This window comes from Azolla caroliniana, unplaced genomic scaffold, assembly GCF_043228905.1.
Source record: "Azolla caroliniana isolate FFs.n. ecotype wild unplaced genomic scaffold, voAzoCaro1.0.p SCAF_1, whole genome shotgun sequence".
Taxonomy (NCBI): domain Eukaryota; kingdom Viridiplantae; phylum Streptophyta; class Polypodiopsida; order Salviniales; family Salviniaceae; genus Azolla; species Azolla caroliniana.
The window spans coordinates 30,007,696-30,028,781 of NW_028230436.1; the positions used below are offsets into that span (position 1 = coordinate 30,007,696).

A 21,086-nucleotide genomic window follows, 5' to 3' on the forward strand; every position below is an offset into this window, starting at 1 on the left:
GAACTCTCGCCTGTTTTTTCTTGAGTTCTATCCTACTTCGTGACCCATTGAACAAGTCCATTATCATATGAGCCATAAAAAGGAGTATATGAGTAGCAGCGCCCCAAAATAGAAAAAGAGTTATGCTTCTTTCTGCATAATTGTTCAATGAAGCAAGCATGCTACACGTATTTAAGCGTGATGTGTATAAAACATAAGATCCCTCATATACATAATTTGCAGTAAGCCTAATGGATTATACACAATACAGAATATGGGAAATGAAAAATGAAAAATATGTATGGAGGAGAGTACAAAGAAGTATCCCCCATAATTTCCAATAAGCCTAGGTATTATACACAGTATATGATATGGAACGAAAAATGATACCAGATGATTTTGAAAAAATATTGATGAAAATGAAAACAATACAGTAGAAAATTCTAGCCTGAATAGTTGCTAATCTATCTATACACAATGATATGGATAATCATCAAATGACATGCCTGGAAAAACTGATATGAAAAAATCCCACATTGTATTAATGAGAAATAATTGTATTTAAGAGCATTATAAGAAAACATATTTTATTGAGCCTTAGCTTTTAAACACGTTGTTCCTTCTCTGAAATGAGATGTCTTAACTAGCTGTCAAATCATATCAGGAACCTGCAAAAGATAGTAAATACCATAAATCAATATTCAACAACAAGATAATTACTGAAGAAGAATTCACAGTATCAAGAAATGAAATGACTTAAGAATCATGACATATACTTTTCATGTCAATATTTACAAATCATTATGTAAAACAATTGAGCACAAATGTATTTGCAAGAAGCTTTTGTTTGATGAAACAAATGCAAAACCAGATGATAGTAATGATCTAGTAATGGAGGCCAAATTTATCTCTGTAGGACTACGTAATGTTGGGATATATGCAAATGATTATGTGCTCTTACAAATCATTTAAGTATGCTGAAAAGATAGGCAAATCACAACATAGTTTGATGGAGTAATGAAAGAAAAGTTACTGTAGAAATGAATATACGTTTCTGGTTGGATTGAACATTGTGACTTTGAAATGACATCAGTCGAATGGTTTACGACAAATAATTACACTTCCGAAATTATCATAACAGATGTATTCCCTCAGATATAAAAGCAGGCTTATAATATAAAGCTTGCAGAGTTTTCCATTGGATCATGAACCATGAAAAAGCTTATCTTTTTCTAATTTTAGATCTAGGTTTTGCTCTAGGAATTCACCTTTGATGTTTCAACTGAAGAGTAGTCAAGATGAAATGAAGACTGCCGATATATGTTCAACTAAGAAGAGAGTCACAATAAAAATTTGACTCAAAGCTTGGGCCATGGACATAATCAGTAAGAATAACTTTGATTTACGATATTTGATTTAAATGCATATTAGAACACTGAATGCTCATCTATTGATAGTATTCACAAATCCGTGGGTTTACTTCCTTGTATCATTCATTTAGATCCTACCTTCAAATCTGGCTACTGAAACCATTAGTCATAATCAAACTTTGGTTACTTATAAAGCTTTGCAAATACAATTACTGTATTATATTGAATATTTTGGTTCCTATTAAGATTAGATTTCGAATGTTCCCAAAAAAGGCTATTTGGTTGAAATTTAGAAACTGTGTATTCCACATATTTCGATATCAACTTGTTTTAACTACAACAAGAAACGAATAGCCGTATAAAAGGAACCCTTACATGATAAGAAGACAAGAGGAAAGTTTTCTAATTTACAAAGACATTTTGTTTCAAGGATTGTGGCAACATTCTATTGCTCCTATTTTATCTCTATTTCTTATGTTCCTCTAATTACAAAAATACTGTGAAGTTATCGAATTTCTCCACTTATTGGAGAGAGATTTTGTCAACAACAGCAACAGTAGCAAACTTATCATCATCTTCCACAACATGAAGATGAAGGTAAAAACCGCAGTTTTCGTTTGAGAGCACACACTACAGGAAAAAGGAACGAAATCACAAGAAGAAGGAGAAGAAAACAGTAAAAAAGAGTACGCATAAGGGAAGGAAATCCCAGTCAAAGGTAAAGGATGGGAAGAGAAGGCTTACATGATCAGATAGACGAACGGAAAGATGAAGAAAGATCTTCTGTCTACTGTGCTTTCAAGGCATCTTGTCATAAGGATCATGGCGGCCGGTAACATTGCTCATCTTGAGGTCGAGGAGATACTTGTAGTTGTATTTGTCAGTGGTCCAGTAGCCATAGGGTTTGACAGGATGAGCCCATCCTTCCTTCACCTTCTCGCACTGTGCTTTCGTGGAGGCCACGTGGTCTCTGATCTTCTGGTCGCGTTCGTCGGGGTCCTCCATGCTCTGGCGGATCACGTGACCGAAGAACTCCCTGATGAATCCCATCGCTATCGATCGCCTCTCTCTCTCTCTCTCTGCGCCTCCTTCTCTTTCACTGTCTCTGTCTGTCTGTCGATCTTCTCTTCCAAGTTCCGTGTACATACATGGTTTCTCTGTTTGTCTCCATTTCACACAGCCATGGCATGGCTTTCACACTTTCTACCTTCCTTTGTCCGCCCGGACATCTCACAAACGCTTCTCTCTCATATATACTCAGTATTGTACTCTCTATGTATGTATATATGTATGTATATAATGTGTTTAGACATATGTCTGTACATACATATGGTGCCGTCTTCACCGCCTTCATAAACTCTTTTTGCCCTAAAATCTATATCATCATCCACTTCGCTCATCTCTTTCTGTCGATCTTCGGTATCATCTATCTCATCCGCTGCGTCGCTCATCACTTTGTGTCTCTCTTCTGCATCTAAATGCGCGTGTTTGTTGTGTTATGTTTGTTCCACGTGCCCATGGCTTTTGAGATTCTTGTCAACTCTTTTTGTTTCGGATGCTTCATTAACCTTTTGCCCATCTCCTTCTATCTCTCTCATACCTATCTTACTAGAAGGTCCACATGTGTTTGTTGCATCGTCTCTGGTTCAAGGTTATACAAGCTTTGGAAAATGAAAATGTTCATACCTAGCTCCTTTTGACCGAACATTTTGTAAACATCTGGCAAACACACTATACCCATAAATGGCCACCTTAAAAGCCTTGGTTGTTCTTAAATATCCATTCTCAATTTCAATATTACAACTTCGAGTGTGGAAGAGAGTGATTGCTCTCATTGCGAATGTGAGAATATGTGCTACTTTGGCAAATTTTCTTTCCTTGGTGGAGTGTTCATCTAGTCTATTGGCAATTCAAGGTGTTCCACTACCCATATACTGGTAACCATACTCCATTGTGGTACCATTGTAGTGTTTTCTGTAGACATTTATAAATATAATTCATGAAGAAGAGAGAGAGAGAGAGAGAGAGAGAGAGAGATCATGTACACCTAGAGTTGTACAAATTGGTATGGAACCCATGATGTTGGATTATAATAGTTTGTGGTATGATTGTAGAGTTTTTCCCACATTTATTAATATAATTGTGTGTTTTAGTAGAGATAGAAAGTGACGAATTTAAGAATACAAGCAAGAGAACTCAATGAAAGTCATAGCTTGACTTTGCACAATTCATTCCCTATAAGATAGAGATAACTAGAGTTGATATCAAATGTTAAAATGAATCTGCAATTGTAAGAAGATTAATAAGGTATATAAAATCAGATGGAGCTGCAAAACAAAAACACTATTGCAAACACGACTATATGGTAAAATCATAAAAGGTAAAGTACATTTTCAAAACCCACTAATTAACATCCACTCAGAAGCTTCAAGATTCTACATCATCAATTATAAGATCATGTCCTTTGCGAGTGCATTCAAACAACAAGATTCAGTGATTCACAATACCTTGATTGAACTTCCAGAAACTATCAAACCCAATTAATCTATTTAGTATTCCATTCCCTCACTACATTGAACAGAAAAATCAAAAGATGTACACTCTTAGGAGTACAATTAGAACTTTGATAGACATAATGATTATTCTATTAGCATGACAACTACAAGAACCTCTTTTCAAATCATTAATAACATCGTTCAGGATCCTAAAAGTTTCACTCATTTACATCTAATTTCGAAACTGAGTATCCTTCGTTTGTAATCTAAGAGCATCTATAACAAAAACTTCAAGACTGAAAATGTAGTCAAAAGCATCTAGTAGCCTCCTTTAAGATCATTCACAACGTCATAAGGAATAGGCGTCACAGTCTCTAAGGTTGCTCCAGCCACAAGAAATCCAGGTTTCGGACCTTCAGGCCGCCGTTTAGTTGAGATTTTCTCACCCCTTGCTTTGGCTTCTGCTTTCAGAAGATCATTCCTCTTTACCCTCTCATAAAGGTCCTCTTTGCAACGAGACGGCTGGACATGCTCAATGCGCACATGGATTCTCTTCTTCACTATTCTTGTGTTAACCTACAATAATTAAATGATATATGATTGCATAGTTAATACATGTCAAACGTGATATATTGAAACAATTATCCTCTCCAAAGAGGGTTTGATCATGAGTAAATTGCAAGAAATTATACTACTGACAATCAAGAAATTAGAAGCACCACCTGCCTTGTTGCCTACATTACTACAATCATGTAAAAACACAAGAAGGCTGACCATATAAATAGCTATTCAGTGACGACACTATTTAGAATCACAAGGATAAGAAGGATATATAATTGCCTCATGTACATAATAACAGTATGACAAAATTCTGTGAATAATTTGGTATCTAAATCTAAACTCGGAATGATATGGCTTTGCCTCATGTATATAAAAAAATACATAACTATGTAATTGATTTGATTTTCAAATCCAATTAAGACGGGAACACACAATCCAACTAAGAAGAACCTATTAACATCTTGACACAGACGAGAAATAATAAAGTACTAAAAATAACAAAAAGATGATTTTCCCTTTCTCTATTCCTGCTTGTTTATCTCAAACCAGATGGCATAAAACCATCCATCTAGCAAGCACAATTTTGTGAAAGGAGAAAAAAACTTGAGCAAAAGAGAATAGTTATTTCTTGGACGACCTTGCTTGTTTGGTCAACTTGGCCTCAAAACAAATAACAATTTAAACCCTTGAAAGTCTTTCTCGTTGATCATTTCCATGATGATAAACAAAGAACCAATGCAAAAAACTAGATACTTCTTACATGAACTTGCTTGTTTGTTCACTTCATGTGCAGTCGTAAATAAACATAATATTTCTTCTTTTTTCTCAATGAGCAAAGAATAGATTTTTCTTCACGCTACGATTGATTCTTCATCCCGAGGCCCAAACAAGAATCACAGAACAAAGAAACGACAAAGATTCATTATTTCTACTTTAATCTGTTTGTCCATCTCAAACCTGATGTCAGGAGAGATGATCACGAAATGAAATGGAGATAAAAAGAAGTTACTTTTCCTAAATCTATCTGTTCATTTCGCCAGAAATTACAAAGAAACAGAAAGGAACATGGTTCATATATCGAGCATGCAGAAAATTCACTGGCGCAGAAAAAAAACTTGAGGAACAGAGACAACATACGAGGAAAATAATAATAAGAGAATCAATGAAATGCGGAGGGGTAGAGGTCACTTTTTTCGCTTCTGTGTTCTTCATCGTTTACCTGCTTGTTCATCTCCACGCCGATGGCACGTTTGGTGACGTTCCAGACAACACCTGTGCGGCCATGGTAGAACTTATGGGGCATGCCTTTGTGGACAGCGCCATTGACCTTGATGTCTACATGGTCACCAATACGATACGTCCTCAGGTAGGTCGTCAGGGGGATGTATCCCTTCCTTCTGAAAGGGCGAGCGAAGAGGTCGCGTGTTCTTGATCTCTGGCCATGGCCAGCAGGCATTTTCTCTCTTCCCTAATCCTGTACTCCTGTATTCTATTCTTCCGTTAGAAACCCTAATCCTTGTGTTGCCCGGTGATGAAGAGAAAAACCGATACACAGGAAGGGTTTTACGGAAACCCTAATCCTTGCTTTCGCACATTCTCAAAAAGCCTGATCAAGATTTGGATTATTTACAATAATGCCCCTTCTGAATGTTTACAGTAATACCCCTCATAGTTGTGGAGAACAACATGTTCATGCTTATCTTCTTGTCTTCTTTTTCAAAAGGGTTTTGCAAAAACCCTGATCCATGATTAACACTAAACCACATTAAAGTGTTGTACACGATACAAACTATCCCTAGACTATGAAAACTAATGCAATATGTTGGTGTAGTATTAGTGATTGGTGCTTGTCCCCCGAACCACACTTAAGAAGGGCATTTTTGCTACTTCTTATCTTCTTCTTCTAACATGATAGGTGAATGCAGGTGAAAAGGAAGGGAGAAGAGGAAAGGGTTGAAGAGCCACACCCCGAGTTGTGAAGCATACACATTACACCTTCACTCCATCATGTTTACATTTGAAACAATCAATATTGTAATGGTAATGATCCTAACCTAAGCAATCAAAATTTTGACTATCAATCACAATGGGAAAGTTCCACCCAATTACAATTCAACATTGTAGCATGTCTCTTGCCTTCTTGATCTAATATGAAATTGCATTGTGGCGTCTATGATGACATTGCATAGTCAACTAACATACTAGATAATAAACCTAATGCAACCATCAAGCACTTCTTGATCTATTATGAAATTGCATGTTGGTGTATGATTGACGTTGCATAGACATCTAACCTACTGGGTAATACAACCATCAACATATGCACTTTAGTACTTTGTAATTGAGTCCCATTTTTTCCAAGTTAAATGTTGTCTTGTTTCATTGGTTATGTATGATCCATTCATTTCCTATTTATTGCATTATTACAATTCGTTAGATTTGATTGCAAGGGTTGAACCATGCAACATTATCCAGATTGCTCATCACTTTAACAATGTCTTGCAAATGCACTCTACCATCATTTAGATGAGAAGCAATGTGCAAGGTCGCTCATCAACTAAAAAACTTATTGCATCAACATTGAAACTAAAGGTTCCCGCCAATTACAATGATCATGCAAACCCTTAAATCCGATTGCAAAGCTGATCTTCACAAATTATTGATGAACTTCTAAATTACAATGTGAATATGAAATTTAAATTTCTTCTATGGCAAAGAATGTCATTTGACAAGGCAAGATTTTCTGATGCACGTGCAAAGCTGATCTTCACAAATTATTGATGAACTTCTAAATTACAATGTGAATATGAAATTTAAATTTCTTCTATGGCAAAGAATGTCATTTGACAAGGCAAGATTTTCTGATGCACGTGCAAAGCTGATCTTCACAAATTATTGATGAACTTCTAAATTACAATGTGAATATGAAATTTAAATTTCTTCTATGGCAAAGAATGTCATTTGACAAGGCAAGATTTTCTAATTGCGTGCATCACTGCTAACCCACACTTGAGGTCACAAACTGGATGTGCTCATTAAGTTTCAATACTGCATCACTGCTATGCTAAGTCACACTTGAGGTCACAAACTGGACGTGCTCATTAAGCTTCAATAATTAAAATACATGTTAGAACCAGAACCCCATCTGAACAACAAACCTGATTAAAAATATATATAACTTCCTAATGGACCTACATGCCACCCATTGTAGGTTGAGACCTATTTGACACCCGTCAAACATGCCAGGCGAGTCACAAGTAGAAATCATACATAGTATAACCAAAAACAATAGAGTAAAGTGGCAATCCAAAATCAGTGATACATGAACAAACTAGTACTGGTACATGGAACATTATAATAGATCCCAAAAGCTTGTGTACCAAACATAATACGTAAAATAATCCAAATGAAACACATAACCTTAATAAGTAGCATGATCCACACAAAACACACAATGATGCACTAGAATAATTCTCCCATAGTGACAAACGATGTAGAAGTGTAATTATAATTAATGAACAAAATAATGAATTATCGTTTATGATGACACAAAAGGACAGAACAGCAATGAAAGACCATAATACCTCCTAGTAAGTAACACATGACAAATAAATGAGTGTGATCCTCAATAGGTGAGCACGAGAAAAATCTACATAAAATAGCTAACACATAGAATAAACCATTACCATAATAAACATCACTCCGTTTACTTTTATAACAAGACATATATCAAAGCACAAGCTGTTCCTTGACCTTGATCTTATGGATATTAATGTTCATTACACTTAAAAAGTCGGAAATATGTCTGTTTACACACCATCACAACCTACATATAATATTCTAGAAGCCATGGATCTTGATGTGATCTTTCTTAACAACTCCGGCCTGCAAGTTCAAGAGGTATAAAAACCAAATTAAATACTATCTTTCTTAACAAAAGATTGTGAAAGATGATGAATTGAGTGAAATAACCTGTACAAGGAACTCAGATACATTCTTTCGTTGATCACCCTGCAGCTGGATCACCTGCATTTTGATATCTCTAAAATTTCTAAGTCTCAACAGAAAAAAGGTCGGAGAATAAACTAAACTAGTGGCACACTCACATACATTAAAACTCAAGTGGACACAGAAAAACTCATGCACATACTTCTCCAAGTATATGAACTATTATTAATCAGATTTTGTTCTTCTGTACATCCCCTAGCACATGTATTCTCATCAGCCAGATCTTGTTCTTCCAAGAAAACTTCTCATGCTTCCTCTATCAACATATACCAGTAAGAAGATATTTGTTCTATTCACCCTAGGACAAGTAACAGCCGTGGCACTGTTTCTGCACTTCTTTCTATGAAATATCATATAAGATCTCATTGGGATGTATTTCCTATGGTCTCATAGGCAATGATCACAATTGAGCTTGCTTTCCACACACCTAAGCCTTACTGTAGTCACAATGTGGACTTTGTATTGCAATGCTCCAACATCAACAGTGACCACCCCAAGTCACAAACACCATGAAGATGTTTATTTCATTTGCGCTGGTCCTATTTGACCTCTAAGAAAGATAGGTATATAATTCTATACTGTAGTATACTTTGTAGGAGTGAATATTGAGTACAACAATATCAACTGAACTTCATCTGAATGGTCTCTATTCCAGTCATAATGTGGACTCTCAATCACAATACCAAGCATATAGAGCCGTTTATCACCTCCCCTAAGTCACCAACTTGAGGATGATTTATTTGCTCGCATTGGTTTCAGTCACACTAGTCACATTTGACCTCTCTACATGCATGATGTTCTCTACATACAATTGATACATATATTTGCAGATACTACAAAACTCAGACCTGGCCCAGTTCTGGATCCTCAACTAAGCTCCCATTGCAGCAAAACTCTTTCTTGAAGTCCTTGAGAATCTTGTTGTAGTTGAACTCCTTTTTCAAGCCTTGTACTGTGGTCAAACTCTTTCTCCCATTCCTCTGCTGAGTGCGAATATGCACATAATCTTTTGCACCTGCACTTGAATCTTCACCATTGGATTCAGCAAAGGGATCTGTTTCACAGTAGAAAACAAAATGAGTTAAAATGTTTCAATGAACCCTGCAAGCACTCTAAAGTATCTAGTAAGCTAGACAAGAGACTTAAGACATCCCCAAATTAAGGACAAGATCGCAATACTTCCTTTAAAGTGAAATTAGAAACTTACAAGAATCACAGGACCACTAGTGAGAAAAGAAACTTGCAAGTGTTCTGAAGGCCAAGTATAAAAATATTTCATCCCATCTTTCAGTAATCTATATAACTTGCCACTAATAGGGTGAGAGACGTTCAAGCATACCGAAGTAGAGCAGGGACTCTTAAGACTTTGTTCAAAGAAACCTTTCATTGCACAGTACAATTTACCAATAATCAGGTAAGAGATTTAACAGCAACATGAAATAAGGACCAGACTTTATGATTTCCTCAAGAACCATTAACTTATCTGTACCACCCATTACTAATCAGACACGATTCTCAAATGCATCTTCAATAGTAGCCAAAACTCTAGGATTTGTTTCAATATTTTCATTATTCTGTATAGGTTGCTGCTAAGCATGGGACACACATACTTATGAGTTATTAAAATTAAACCTGATATCAAGGATTTCTCAATGTAAGTCAGATCTATTCCAACAAAGAGGAATATGTTAAGACACTAGGAGTTTCCAAGAGGGAAATATAAAATATCACTCAGATGATACTGTGTGCCTGAAATCCGTCAAGACACAGTTAAAGCAATAAATAGAAATCTTACTGAATGAAAGCAAAATCTAATATAGGTAAAGAATTATGACAATATAAAGGTGCCAAACTTACCCTCTAAATGTAAATCAATAACTTTCTTTCTCCGAAATGAAGCACACAATTTCATATATAGCGAAATTAAATAAAAGCAAGAAAATAAAGAAAAGATTTTATTCTGATTTAATGTGAATACGTTATTGAAGTACAGATCTAATTAGACAAATAGCAAGTAGATAGAAATCTAGAACACAATAAAGGGTTTGTGAACCCACTATATATATATAATTCTATACAATGGAAGCTCCATTTCACGCATTGAAATGAAATATACAAAATACAAACGATGCTATATCAAAAATGGAATTATATCACAAAAGCTACAACTCTTCAGGAATTTTGTATTTTCCTTTCTTCCCATATAATTGTTTCACCATGATCTAGGAAATACAAACTTCCTCGGAGAGGGTTAACACATACAATGATCTGGTGAAATATAAAATAGACTCTTCATTTCGATACTGGAAAATCACTGTGAAAAAACGATAGTGGGGCAAGAGAAAATACAATCTTTCACTCAAATGAAATAGAATTGATTCAAAATCTACAAAAATAGAGAACAAAGATGTAAACAATGCCAAACACAAGCTTTCTGCTGAAGAAAATAATAGAAACTTCAACAGATCTCAAGAAATACAGAAACGCATAGTGTTGACATTGTTGCTTTTTATGGAAGTTCTTTTACTTCCTTTATGCCTCTGGACAGTGTTTTGCATCTTTCTTTTTCTTTGATTTTTTCACCTGGCACTGAAGGTGATTGCTTTGCTTCAGAGATCTCTCCATCTTGGTGCAGTCCATGTTGGAAAAGTTGTAGTGTATGAAAGTTTGAAATCTTAAGTTCTTAGACATGTAGATTCTTCAGTACCATCTGTTTAGTTGTATTTACTTTGATTTGTAGTTGTCAAAAAGACAAGAAAACGTTCTAAGATGTAATCTCTTGTTTGGTATTATAGATCACTTTGGCCTCTTAAAAGAATTTAACATTGCTTTCTTTCCTTCTACCCTTTCAATGCAAAGATGGAGAAAAATATGAACGGGAAAAAGAGATGCAAAGTAATCACCAGAGGCAAAGATAAAGTAAAGAACTACTACAAAAAAGAATCAAATAAACATTACAAAATACGAGCTTCTCTTCTGTGACGAAATACAAGTTTCCACCCCATGAACTAGATTGTAAGTAGAATATACTACAGAAATATAAACGAAATATAGAACGCCGGTTATATTTCGCTAGAAGAAAATACCAGAGAGAGGAATCCATTACAAGCAATACATACGATTTTCTAATCTAATGATAATGAAAAAGAGGAAACATTTAGATGAAAAAGAATTAAGGCAAAGGTTAATGCTACAAAACAAACAGAAACGTATCCTACCTGTGCAGATGTAAGATAAAATATAAACTTACAATCTACTATATATAAAAAGATATCACATCAACCACTAATCAATTGAATATCTTCTCTCGGAGGAAAAAATATAGAGAAAATATGTCTGCAAACATAAATTAGTCCTCTACGATAGAAATATATTACAGAAATACGATTAACCTCAAACAATTCACACTCTGAAGACATATGAACTTTCACTCAGATAAATTGACAGTAAAATCTGATTCCTAAAACAGTAACAAAAATAATTATGTAAATTTACATTAGAAAACACAAGCCATCACACAATCTTGTAAAATAAAAAATCATTGAAGGACATATGTAAGAATAAGGGATCTGACAAAATACAAACTTCACCTCCCTAGGATAAAAAAGGTTCCACTGGTCTGAAGAAATTAGGAAGCCATTCGATGAGTAAACATAAAATACTACTGCAACAAAATAGAACGAGATAGCAACAATGTTTGACACTACAAAATACAAGCTTATCCTAAGAACCAAATCAGAGAACTTCAGTTATCTGATGATAGAAATACAGAAAAACAGTTCAAATTTGCTAAAAGGGAACTGTAAGCAGAAAAGAAAACACAAGAACCTCACAGAATGAATAAACATGTTACGAGTGTTCACTCCGAGACTGAGACAAAGAAAAAACTACAAAAAAATACTAAATAGAAGCTTTGTACCAAAAAATATATAGTACAAGCTTATTCGGTCTGAGTAAATATGTAAACTTCCAGTGATCTTATAAACTGATATAGAAAATGAAGTTCAGTTTTGAAGCAGAGAAGCAAGTAAATGATGAACATGGAGAAGAGAGAAAGGGAGAGGGATGGAAGCACTCACCGAAGGCACCAGGAAGTTGCACATCCAAGTCCGACATGAGAGATTCAAGATCAACCTCTGCAGATCGAAGACCTGAACAAATTTTGGAGAAAAAATTTAAGAGACAATAAGAGAAACAACGCAAAAAATTAACAAATTACGTATTGTGAATCAGAAGAAACGTTAAAGAACTGCGATGATTCGCAAAGGAAAACACCAAAAGAAGAGAAATTACAAAAACGGTAAAGCAGATCGGCTGCCAGACAAAAAATAGAAATGGCGTACACTCGGAAGAAGAAAACTTGAAAGGATCTTATGGATTCGGAAAAAGACGACACATCACAAGGCTGTATCAAAGAGAAGAGGAAAAAACAAGTCCACAAAGCAATGTTCTGGAAATGTCGTACTTCTATAAAGAAGACAATCAATCACAGGAACGTGTAAAATGAGAAGAAACAGCATCTGCTCATATGAGAGAGGCAAAGGAAACAAAACATTGGAAATGAGCTACCTTCAGACGACCAGTCGGGAACAGGATCGTTTTCGAATTCACGGGGATAAAAAGAAAGAAACAGTACAGGATCACGTTTATGCAAAAAAAAAACTGACGAAAGTTGAATCCTAGAAATGGCGTACCTTCCGAATAGGAAACGATAAAAGGATCATCAGAGAGAAAACACAAAAACCAAAGATTTAGACCTAGAAATGCCGTACCTTCAGAAGGTGCGGCATTACGATCGTTTAGAGATAAACCAAAAAAAGCTGGAAAATTTAACCACAGAAATGGCGTATATTCCGATGACCGGTCAGCAAAAGGATTAAACCACAGGTGACAGGAAGGAGAAGTAGAGAAGAACAAAAAAAAGGGCCAGTAATGGATCCAGTGCTTGTGTGTGTGTGTGTGTGTGTGTGTTAGAGAGAGACAGATAGAGAGAGAGAGAGAGAGGAGGAGGAAAAGTACAGAAAAATAAATGAAAACCCTAACGATGGCGTTACCTGTCTGTGCAAACGAAACCCTTTCAACCTTCCAATGAAGACAGACGAAGAATGGAGGAGGTGAAGAAGGAAGGAAGATATTGTTTCACGTATTTACATAAATACCCCTCCCCTTCTCTCCAAAGAAATAAAAACCTTTGTTTTCTTAATTTCCGGAAATGACCCTACGGTTCCCTTATTTTCTCCGGGTGTCCTCCAAGAGAGCGGCTTACTCGTGCGGCGCGCTACTCCTCTCTTCGGATAGCCATGACCACGACCACTTATACTCGAACAAAATCTTCATTCCTCATCTCCGAGCTGCACGAACAGAATGAAGGCATGTGGAAGCCCACGAACAATAAGAAGTATTTTCCAATTGTTGCCCCTAACTATGTATGCCCGCGAATCTAGAGCAATCGGTGCTAAATCGATGGGTATCTCGGTCCTTATATGTCATGGTCAACAAGAACTGATAGTTGGCAATAGTCTAATTGGATACATTGTTGAAGTTATTGTTATACCATCTTGAATTTACGAACTGATCAATGCGTAAGGCACCTTCATCAATGGAAATCTGTTTTGAGTGTATGTAACAATTGGGTTTTTGGAAAATAAAGAAAAATTATGAGGTACATACAGTAGACATTCGGTTAAGTGCGCACTTTGAACGCAAGGAAGAAGTGCGCACTTAGGGCTTTGTAAGTCAAAAAAATTCTTCCCCAAAAAAAATTCTCTCTTCTCTTTCACAAAAAGCACAACCCAACCAACCATCACAAAGACCCTCTCTTCTTCTGTACATTGTTGCTCCTAGCGGTACTCCAATCCATGTCAATCACCACACCACGTTCTTGCTCCTAAATTTATCTTTAGGTATGTATTTTCTGTCTGTTTTTTGTGTCTATGACTTGTGAATGAATATGAGAGAAGGAAGATAAGGGAGGTTCTAATTTTGTGCATAATTTAGATGGAAATGTGTTAATTGTTTGGAAATTGTGCATGATTTCTTCAGTTTGATATTCATATATTTTATTGTAGTTGATATGGCATGTGGTTTAGGAGAAATAATCCACATATTTGGCTAAAAGAGGGTAAGAAAAATATCCATAAGTAGGGTTTTGAATCCACAAAATTGATTGATGGTTTTCCCTTCATATTAGTCCACATAATAATCTATTAATTGATTAGTAGCTTTCTCTTCATAGACCCATGGCCAACCTATTTAATGGTAACATTGGAACATCTAAGTTCAATTCATTTTGTGGTTCACATAATCGGTCTTGCTCTAAAGCAAAGTTTCAACAAAATTAGGTCAAGATTGTATCCACATCCTAACATGTGTGCCTCCTTGATGGATAATACTCCAACTTAATTGGAGAAGACCCAATTTATTCGTCGATGAATTTTAAGCTATTTGTGACTTAAATAAGGGCATATGCATTAAATGTCAAAGAGTTTAAACTTTCAAAAGGTTTTTGTACATCTACACTTGATTGGCGGGGAACAAAATATTGAGGTGAATTTAGCTAATTAGCATTGCATATTACAGAGATGAATTCAACCCATAAGTGAGGTGTTGGACTTCGTTTGAATGATGAACAAAGGCTACAAAATTTGGAGTTAGTGGAACAACCATCATCTCCTTCTCTTCGTAACATAGGTATACAATTGGGTGTAAGTGAATCCGTTATTATAAGTTTGATCAAGAATAAGGATGAGATACAATTGCGTGTTCAACAAAAATGCAAGAAAAAACTTTTAGAGGATCAAAAGGAAAATATCCTGAATGAGAGGAACACTTACTTGGATTGATGCATCTCGTCGATTGTCAATTGCATTGCCTCCATCCGTTATTATGGAGAAGGCTCGACGATTGGCGGTAGAAATGAATATTTCTGATGATGAGTTCAAAGTAATTTGGGGCTGGTTTAGGAATTTTTGTCATTGCCAATGTTTGAATACTGTTAATTTATATGGTGAAGGAGGGGCAGTTGATAGAAATGACCCTAAATGGTTGGCTTCTTTGGAAACGCTTTATGCTATAGTTAATGAGTATGATCCTACCAATGTCTACAATATGGTTGAAACTAGTTTGTTTCTTCGATTAGCTCCAAGATACACAATACTTTTGCCTAGTGAAGATCCTACAACAATTTGACGTAAGAAAAAATTGTTAGATAGAGTTACCTTAGTTGTTTGTTGTAATGCAACTGCAACTGAAAAAGTTCCAATCACTATGATTGGAAAGACTATGGAATCTGCTTGTATTGTTGGAAATTCATGGTCATTACCTTATGTAGCGCAAAGAAATGCTTGGATTGATATCCCTTGCTTTAATAAGTGGTTTGAGCAAGTGTTTGTACCTTTTGTTCGTTCTCGAACTAATCGCAAAGTGCTTTTAATCCTTGATAATGCACCTGGTCATGTCGAAGCATTTGAGCATGATGCTATCAAAGTGCTTTTTTTCCTAGCAAATGTCACATCTTGGAAGCAACCAATGGATATGGGAATCATTGGCATATCATGATAGTCCTGATTATGTTAAGATTCGTTTGGAAGATGTCGCTAAACGTATGAGAAGAGGCTCTATTGGTTTATCTTTTGGAAAGTCAGCACATTTGCTCGATGCTCATTGTTACTGCTTGGAATGAGAACAAGCAGGAGACAATTTTTAATTGCTATAGAAAGACATATATTATTCCACCATTTTCTGTTAATGATGTTGATTAAGAAGTTAGGGAAATGGAAGAACAATGCATTGATGATCTTGTTGGTTTGTTATGTAATTGCAATTTGCTTGAAAATGCACATGTAGAAGAAATTTGAGATGAGATCATAGAATATGTAAATGCAGATTCAAACGAATCAGAAAAACTTAATCAAAATGTCCTTGAAGAGATTGATGAAGTTATAACACAAGCGTCCAACACCAATGAACTACTTGCATATGATTAAAACAATTCAAATTTTGAGTTTGTTGAGAGGAAGAAAATGTGATTATTCTTGAACTCTTGAAACATATTGTTGATAGTGAACTCATGCTCAATTCAATCACAACAATAACTTATTTGAGTTCCGAAAAAGCAAAGCAAGTAAAATCAGCTTTATCAAGTGATCGTCGAATTATTCAAGAAACAAATTCTACCATTGTTTCTAAGCGTATAGCTAAAAATAGGCAAATGACCTTACATGGTTTGGGTATGAAGTAGAGAAAGACTTAAAAATCCTCTTTTTGTTGTTTTCTAAATGTTTGGAACAAATTTCAATTTGGTTTGATGTAATTTCTTCATGAAACAATGGAATTTCTTTGATTTGTTGACATTACGTGTCACAAGTTTGAAGGTATACTATACTTCAACCTCCTTGCAGGGAATCAAGTTTTTCTCCCATAGTCACGTCTGGCAAATTGTCTCCTCTTTGGGTTTATGGATTCTTTGGAAAGCTAGGTGCTCCAAGCTATACAATGATGAAAACACTCACATCGTGGATCAGGTTAAGTCCTTTTGGAACTTATTGGTACATACAGTTAAAGGTAAATATGATAGTTATAAGGGTTTTGGTCACACAACTAATAAGAAAAGAATGAGAATTCGTAAAGTTTGGTCATCTATACCTATTATGTTGAATGAAGCCGCAGATGTCAAGTGGAACTATGTACCGCCTCGGTGGTTATTCCCGCCACCAGCACCATCTTTAGTATAAATAACATTATATAATATAGATGATTGTTGATATTTTTGTCAGGATAAGTGATGTTGGTAAAAATCAAGGACATGGCAAGCCAAAACTTGGTGCTAATTACCGAGAAGGCGAGGTGGTTGTTGTGGATGTAAGAAGCAATTTCTTATGAGCGATAAGGATGAGTGTAGATGGTGTGGGGGTTGAGGAAGCATATTATCATGAGTTGGTGAGGGAATTTTTACAGTAATTTGTTTGCGGTCTATATGGCAGGATGCTTGATGGAAGGAAATCAAGGACATGGCAAGCCAAAACTTGGTGCCGAGCCGATTATCGAGAAGGCGAGATGGTTGTTGTGGATGATGCTTGATGGAAGGAAATCAAGGACATGACAAGCCAAATTTTGGTGCCGATTAGCGAGAAGGCGAGATGGTTGTTGTGGATGATGCTTGATGGAATTTGGTGGCATGGCACGGAGTGAAGAAGATTTTAGGTTTCATCTTAGGGAGTGCAACAAACTGGATAGTCTTCTAGTTGTTGTCATGTAGTTATTGTCTTTATAGAGTTTATTCATGACGAGAGGATGAGTGACGATGGTGTGGGGGTTGAAACAAATATATGAGGGGATGAGGAAACATTTTATAATCACTTTGTTATTATGTATACAAGAATTTGGTGGTAATTAAACGACGAGATGGTTGATGAGGACTTAAGAAGCAAAATTGTTTTGAGGGATAAGGATGAGAGAAGACGATGTGGGGGGTGAAGCAGAATATTATGAGTAGGTACAGGAATGGAACATATGGTAGTCTCTACCAGATTGCTACATGCTTGGAATACTTTGTGCCCTAGTAATTGGGCTTCCAGTACAAATTGTTCCTGGCTGTTGGAGGAATTGATTTTGGATATCCATCTTGCCTGCTGCAGTGCTCTTAGTTGGGATGCAGTTCTGTTCTAAGAGCCCGAAATGGTCAATTGGAGCAACCATGTTTGTTTTGCAACAACTCTATGGAATCAATGTTGTGTTTTATTTCTCCCCAACAATATTCAAAAATGTTGGAATCAGTTCAGATTTGTTTGCAAGTGTTTAGGTTGGGATTGTGAATCTTCTTACAAATCCTGACCTGACATATATGATTGGGAAGACAGAGGACATGAAATATCATGTAAAAGACAAGTTTTCTGAGGAGGTGTTATTATGTGGTTCATTTGGTGACATGGTCGCCCTCCTCTCCTTCAAAGATGTTGGTCTTTGTGGGATTGAACCATCGAAAAAGCTGGATACTCGTAGATGTTGTCTATATGTTGGGTACGGTCTTCAGTACATGTGAAACAAAAGGCGAACAAGAAGTTTTCAAACTACCAGCCAAGGTGGACAACTAGGTTGGAGATTGTTTTCGTTTTTTGATGTGGTCTTCTACCTAGTAACGGTGTTAGTGACAAGGTTGAGAGTTATATTCATGGATTATAATTAGCAGTATCTTGATAAATGCCAAGCTTATATTTGGTCTTGTTTTTTATAATATATATTTGTGGAGATGAAACAATATTATGTACTATTTGTATACTGCCTCCGGGCCTTTTATTAATACCAATGGAGCATACGTTTTATGGGAGGAAAAAGAAAATCTTTGATTTGGATTTTGACCTCTAAAAAAAGCGCACTTAATATAATGGTACACTTAAGTGGACACACACTTTTTTTTCTTTTTTTTCCAAAAGCATATTCTTCATTAGTAGAAATTCTACGTACATAACAAAATGATTCTGTGGCCGTGATAGACCAATAAAAACTACAAATGACTCAGAGTATAAAACTACAAAGAACGGTGAACACATACAAGAATCTTCTTTCCATCTTATGTGATCATTGGCTTAAACATCGAACTGTAATGAGAACATCGATTAAGTGGACACGCACTTAACCAAATGTCTACTGTATTCTAGATTTATGGTTTACATATTCATTAGTTCTCATTCTCAATCTCCTATTATCTCTCGTTCTTCCTTGTTTATTTCTAATTTCTCCTTTTTCTTTCTGACAGGAACTCAACGCTCCCTATACACAATGCTCGGCCACAACCGAGCTTAGGATCATACACAGAAAACGGGAAATAAAACACGACAAGAAGAAGAGGGAGATACACAGGAGGTTTACGTGGAAAACCCCAAACTAGGGGAAAAAACCACGGCAACCCACAGGCTGCAAACTGTCACTATGTAAGAATATACAACAGTGAGTTCACTGAGGCACCGACCTCGTGCTCACAGATCTTCGCCACAGGCAGCGGTTACAACAGAGGCAATGACCTCTTTCTCTTTCTCTCTCTCTCTCTCTCTCTCTCTCTCTCTCTCTCTGTACAATTACGCACACTCTCTATTCTTGCACCAACAAGAATGACAACAAAAAACACACACAGTTTTAAAGTTTGCCCTAAGTCATATTTATACTAATATGACTTTTCGGCTATTTACAAATATAGCCTCGATGGACTCTTAGAAACATATTTACGAATATGTCTCCTCATCCGGTTCATACTGGGTCTGCACCATCCGGCTCTCCGTAGCCGGGTACTCCCCATCCGGTTCATACCGGGTCTGCACCATCCGGCTCTCCGTAGTCGGGTACTCCTCATCTGGTTCATACCAGGTCTGCACCATCCGGCTCTCCGTAGCCGGGTACTCCTCATCCGGTTCATACCAGGTCTGCACCATCCGGTTTCGGCCTCGGCCGAGTTTATTCATCAGCACTGTTCTTCTCCCTTCCCATCCGGAGGGACTTGTCTCCCAACACTTTCTTCTAGATGTTTTGCATAATTTTATGCAGATACCCCTATATATTGACTAACTACAAGTATAGCTTTATCTTGCATCTTTCTTTAAGTCTTTCCCTTAGTTCTCATAAATTATTATCATGCTCTCTACATATATACAATTTCTCACTATAATATTTAGTAGCAAGGGAAAACTAGGTCACCAAGAGAGAATGAAGGATATATATATATATATATATATATATATATATATATATATATATATATATATATATATATAGAGAGAGAGAGAGAGAGAGAGAGAGAGAGAGAGAGAGAGGGAAAAAGTGCATTGGGAAATTGGAAATCAACACGTGATAGTTTATTGGAAACTCAAGAGATATTACCTTCTACTTTGCATGAGCTTAAAGTCTCGGACTATCAACAAGCTAGATTGCACCCTTTAAGATAATATTTTTAGGATACTAATTGTCAATGGCATTAGTTTTTCTATGCTATTTACCAAATCACATGTCATATATAAGGGTGTGATAGTAGGAGAGTCTAGACAAATGCTTAGAACTTCTCAAATCATTGTGGCCAAATGTGTGGAATATTTTTCACAATTGTTAGATATAGAAGTTCATGTTGATGATAATGTTAAACATGCTCTAAATGTGTTTTGGGAATGATTGGGTGAATCATGTATTATATGAAGTTGTGGAGGTTTCATCATGCAAGCCTTGCGCTCATAAAGCTTGATTATTCATATTATGTTTCTAAGAGCTACATGTGACAACATTAATAAGGCTAAGGAGATTTGGGAATTCGTTTGTTGTTGTTTCAAGGTCGAAGATTAACATGAAGGATATATATAAATGAGCTTGGGTGGTTAAGGAAAATAGTGCATCATGGGTGATTTTTCGACATCTAGACTACCCAATCGTGGTGGAGGTCTCTCATTTTAAGTTTATGTATTAGAGATTCTAATATTAATTGTTTCAAGCATCCCTAAGATTATGCAAACAATTACAATACCCATTATTGCCAATTGTCAAAGAAGGCTATTGAGAAGATGATGAATTGAATGCAATCATTATTATAGAATAGGAATTGGAAAACTAGTATTTCTTGGTTTGCATGAAATCATACTTGTAATCTTATATGACTTGGCATGGCAACATTATTGAACTGGTATGACCAGATGGTGAC

General features: G+C 36.0%; 3 protein-coding genes across 3 annotated transcripts; all 3 read right to left on the reverse strand.

Moving 5' to 3' along the window:
* Positions 1–353: 353 nt before the first annotated feature.
* Positions 354–2,475, reverse strand: LOC147869595 (NADH-ubiquinone oxidoreductase). Its single transcript, XM_087331085.1, has 2 exons — positions 2,094–2,475; positions 354–647 (listed from the first exon to the last, which is right to left on the reverse strand). The coding sequence occupies exon 1, from the start codon at positions 2,397–2,399 to the stop codon at positions 2,148–2,150; it is 252 nt and encodes an 83-aa protein (XP_087187211.1). The 5' UTR covers positions 2,400–2,475; the 3' UTR covers positions 354–647; positions 2,094–2,147.
* A 1,481-nt stretch (positions 2,476–3,956) lies between these two features.
* LOC147869596 (large ribosomal subunit protein eL21x/eL21w-like) lies at positions 3,957–5,968 on the reverse strand. The gene is made up of 2 exons (XM_087331099.1): positions 5,625–5,968; positions 3,957–4,420 (listed from the first exon to the last, which is right to left on the reverse strand). Exons 1-2 carry the CDS (start codon positions 5,859–5,861, stop codon positions 4,163–4,165), a joined length of 495 nt encoding a protein of 164 aa, XP_087187225.1. The 5' UTR covers positions 5,862–5,968; the 3' UTR covers positions 3,957–4,162.
* Positions 5,969–8,095: 2,127 nt separating this feature from the next.
* On the reverse strand, positions 8,096–13,565 carry LOC147869597 (protein translation factor SUI1 homolog). The gene is made up of 5 exons (XM_087331110.1): positions 13,468–13,565; positions 12,493–12,564; positions 9,262–9,467; positions 8,378–8,431; positions 8,096–8,290 (listed from the first exon to the last, which is right to left on the reverse strand). Exons 2-5 carry the CDS (start codon positions 12,527–12,529, stop codon positions 8,246–8,248), a joined length of 342 nt encoding a protein of 113 aa, XP_087187236.1. The 5' UTR covers positions 12,530–12,564; positions 13,468–13,565; the 3' UTR covers positions 8,096–8,245.
* Between the last annotated feature and the right edge of the window lie 7,521 nt (positions 13,566–21,086).

Excerpts from the sequence above, each read along its gene's own strand:
- LOC147869595 (XM_087331085.1), bottom strand. The coding sequence starts at position 2,399 with ATGGGATTCATCAGGGAGTTCTTCGGTCACGTGATCCGCCAGAGCATG.
- LOC147869596 (XM_087331099.1), bottom strand. The coding sequence starts at position 5,861 with ATGCCTGCTGGCCATGGCCAGAGATCAAGAACACGCGACCTCTTCGCT. Across the intron at positions 4,421-5,624 it reads GCGTGGAGATGAACAAGCAG|GTTAACACAAGAATAGTGAA; the intron begins GTAAACGATGAA and ends TAATTATTGTAG.
- LOC147869597 (XM_087331110.1), bottom strand. The coding sequence starts at position 12,529 with ATGTCGGACTTGGATGTGCAACTTCCTGGTGCCTTCG. Across the intron at positions 9,468-12,492 it reads GCAACTTCCTGGTGCCTTCG|ATCCCTTTGCTGAATCCAAT; the intron begins GTGAGTGCTTCC and ends ACTGTGAAACAG. Across the intron at positions 8,432-9,261 it reads AGGATCCAGAACTGGGCCAG|GTGATCCAGCTGCAGGGTGA; the intron begins GTCTGAGTTTTG and ends ATCAAAATGCAG.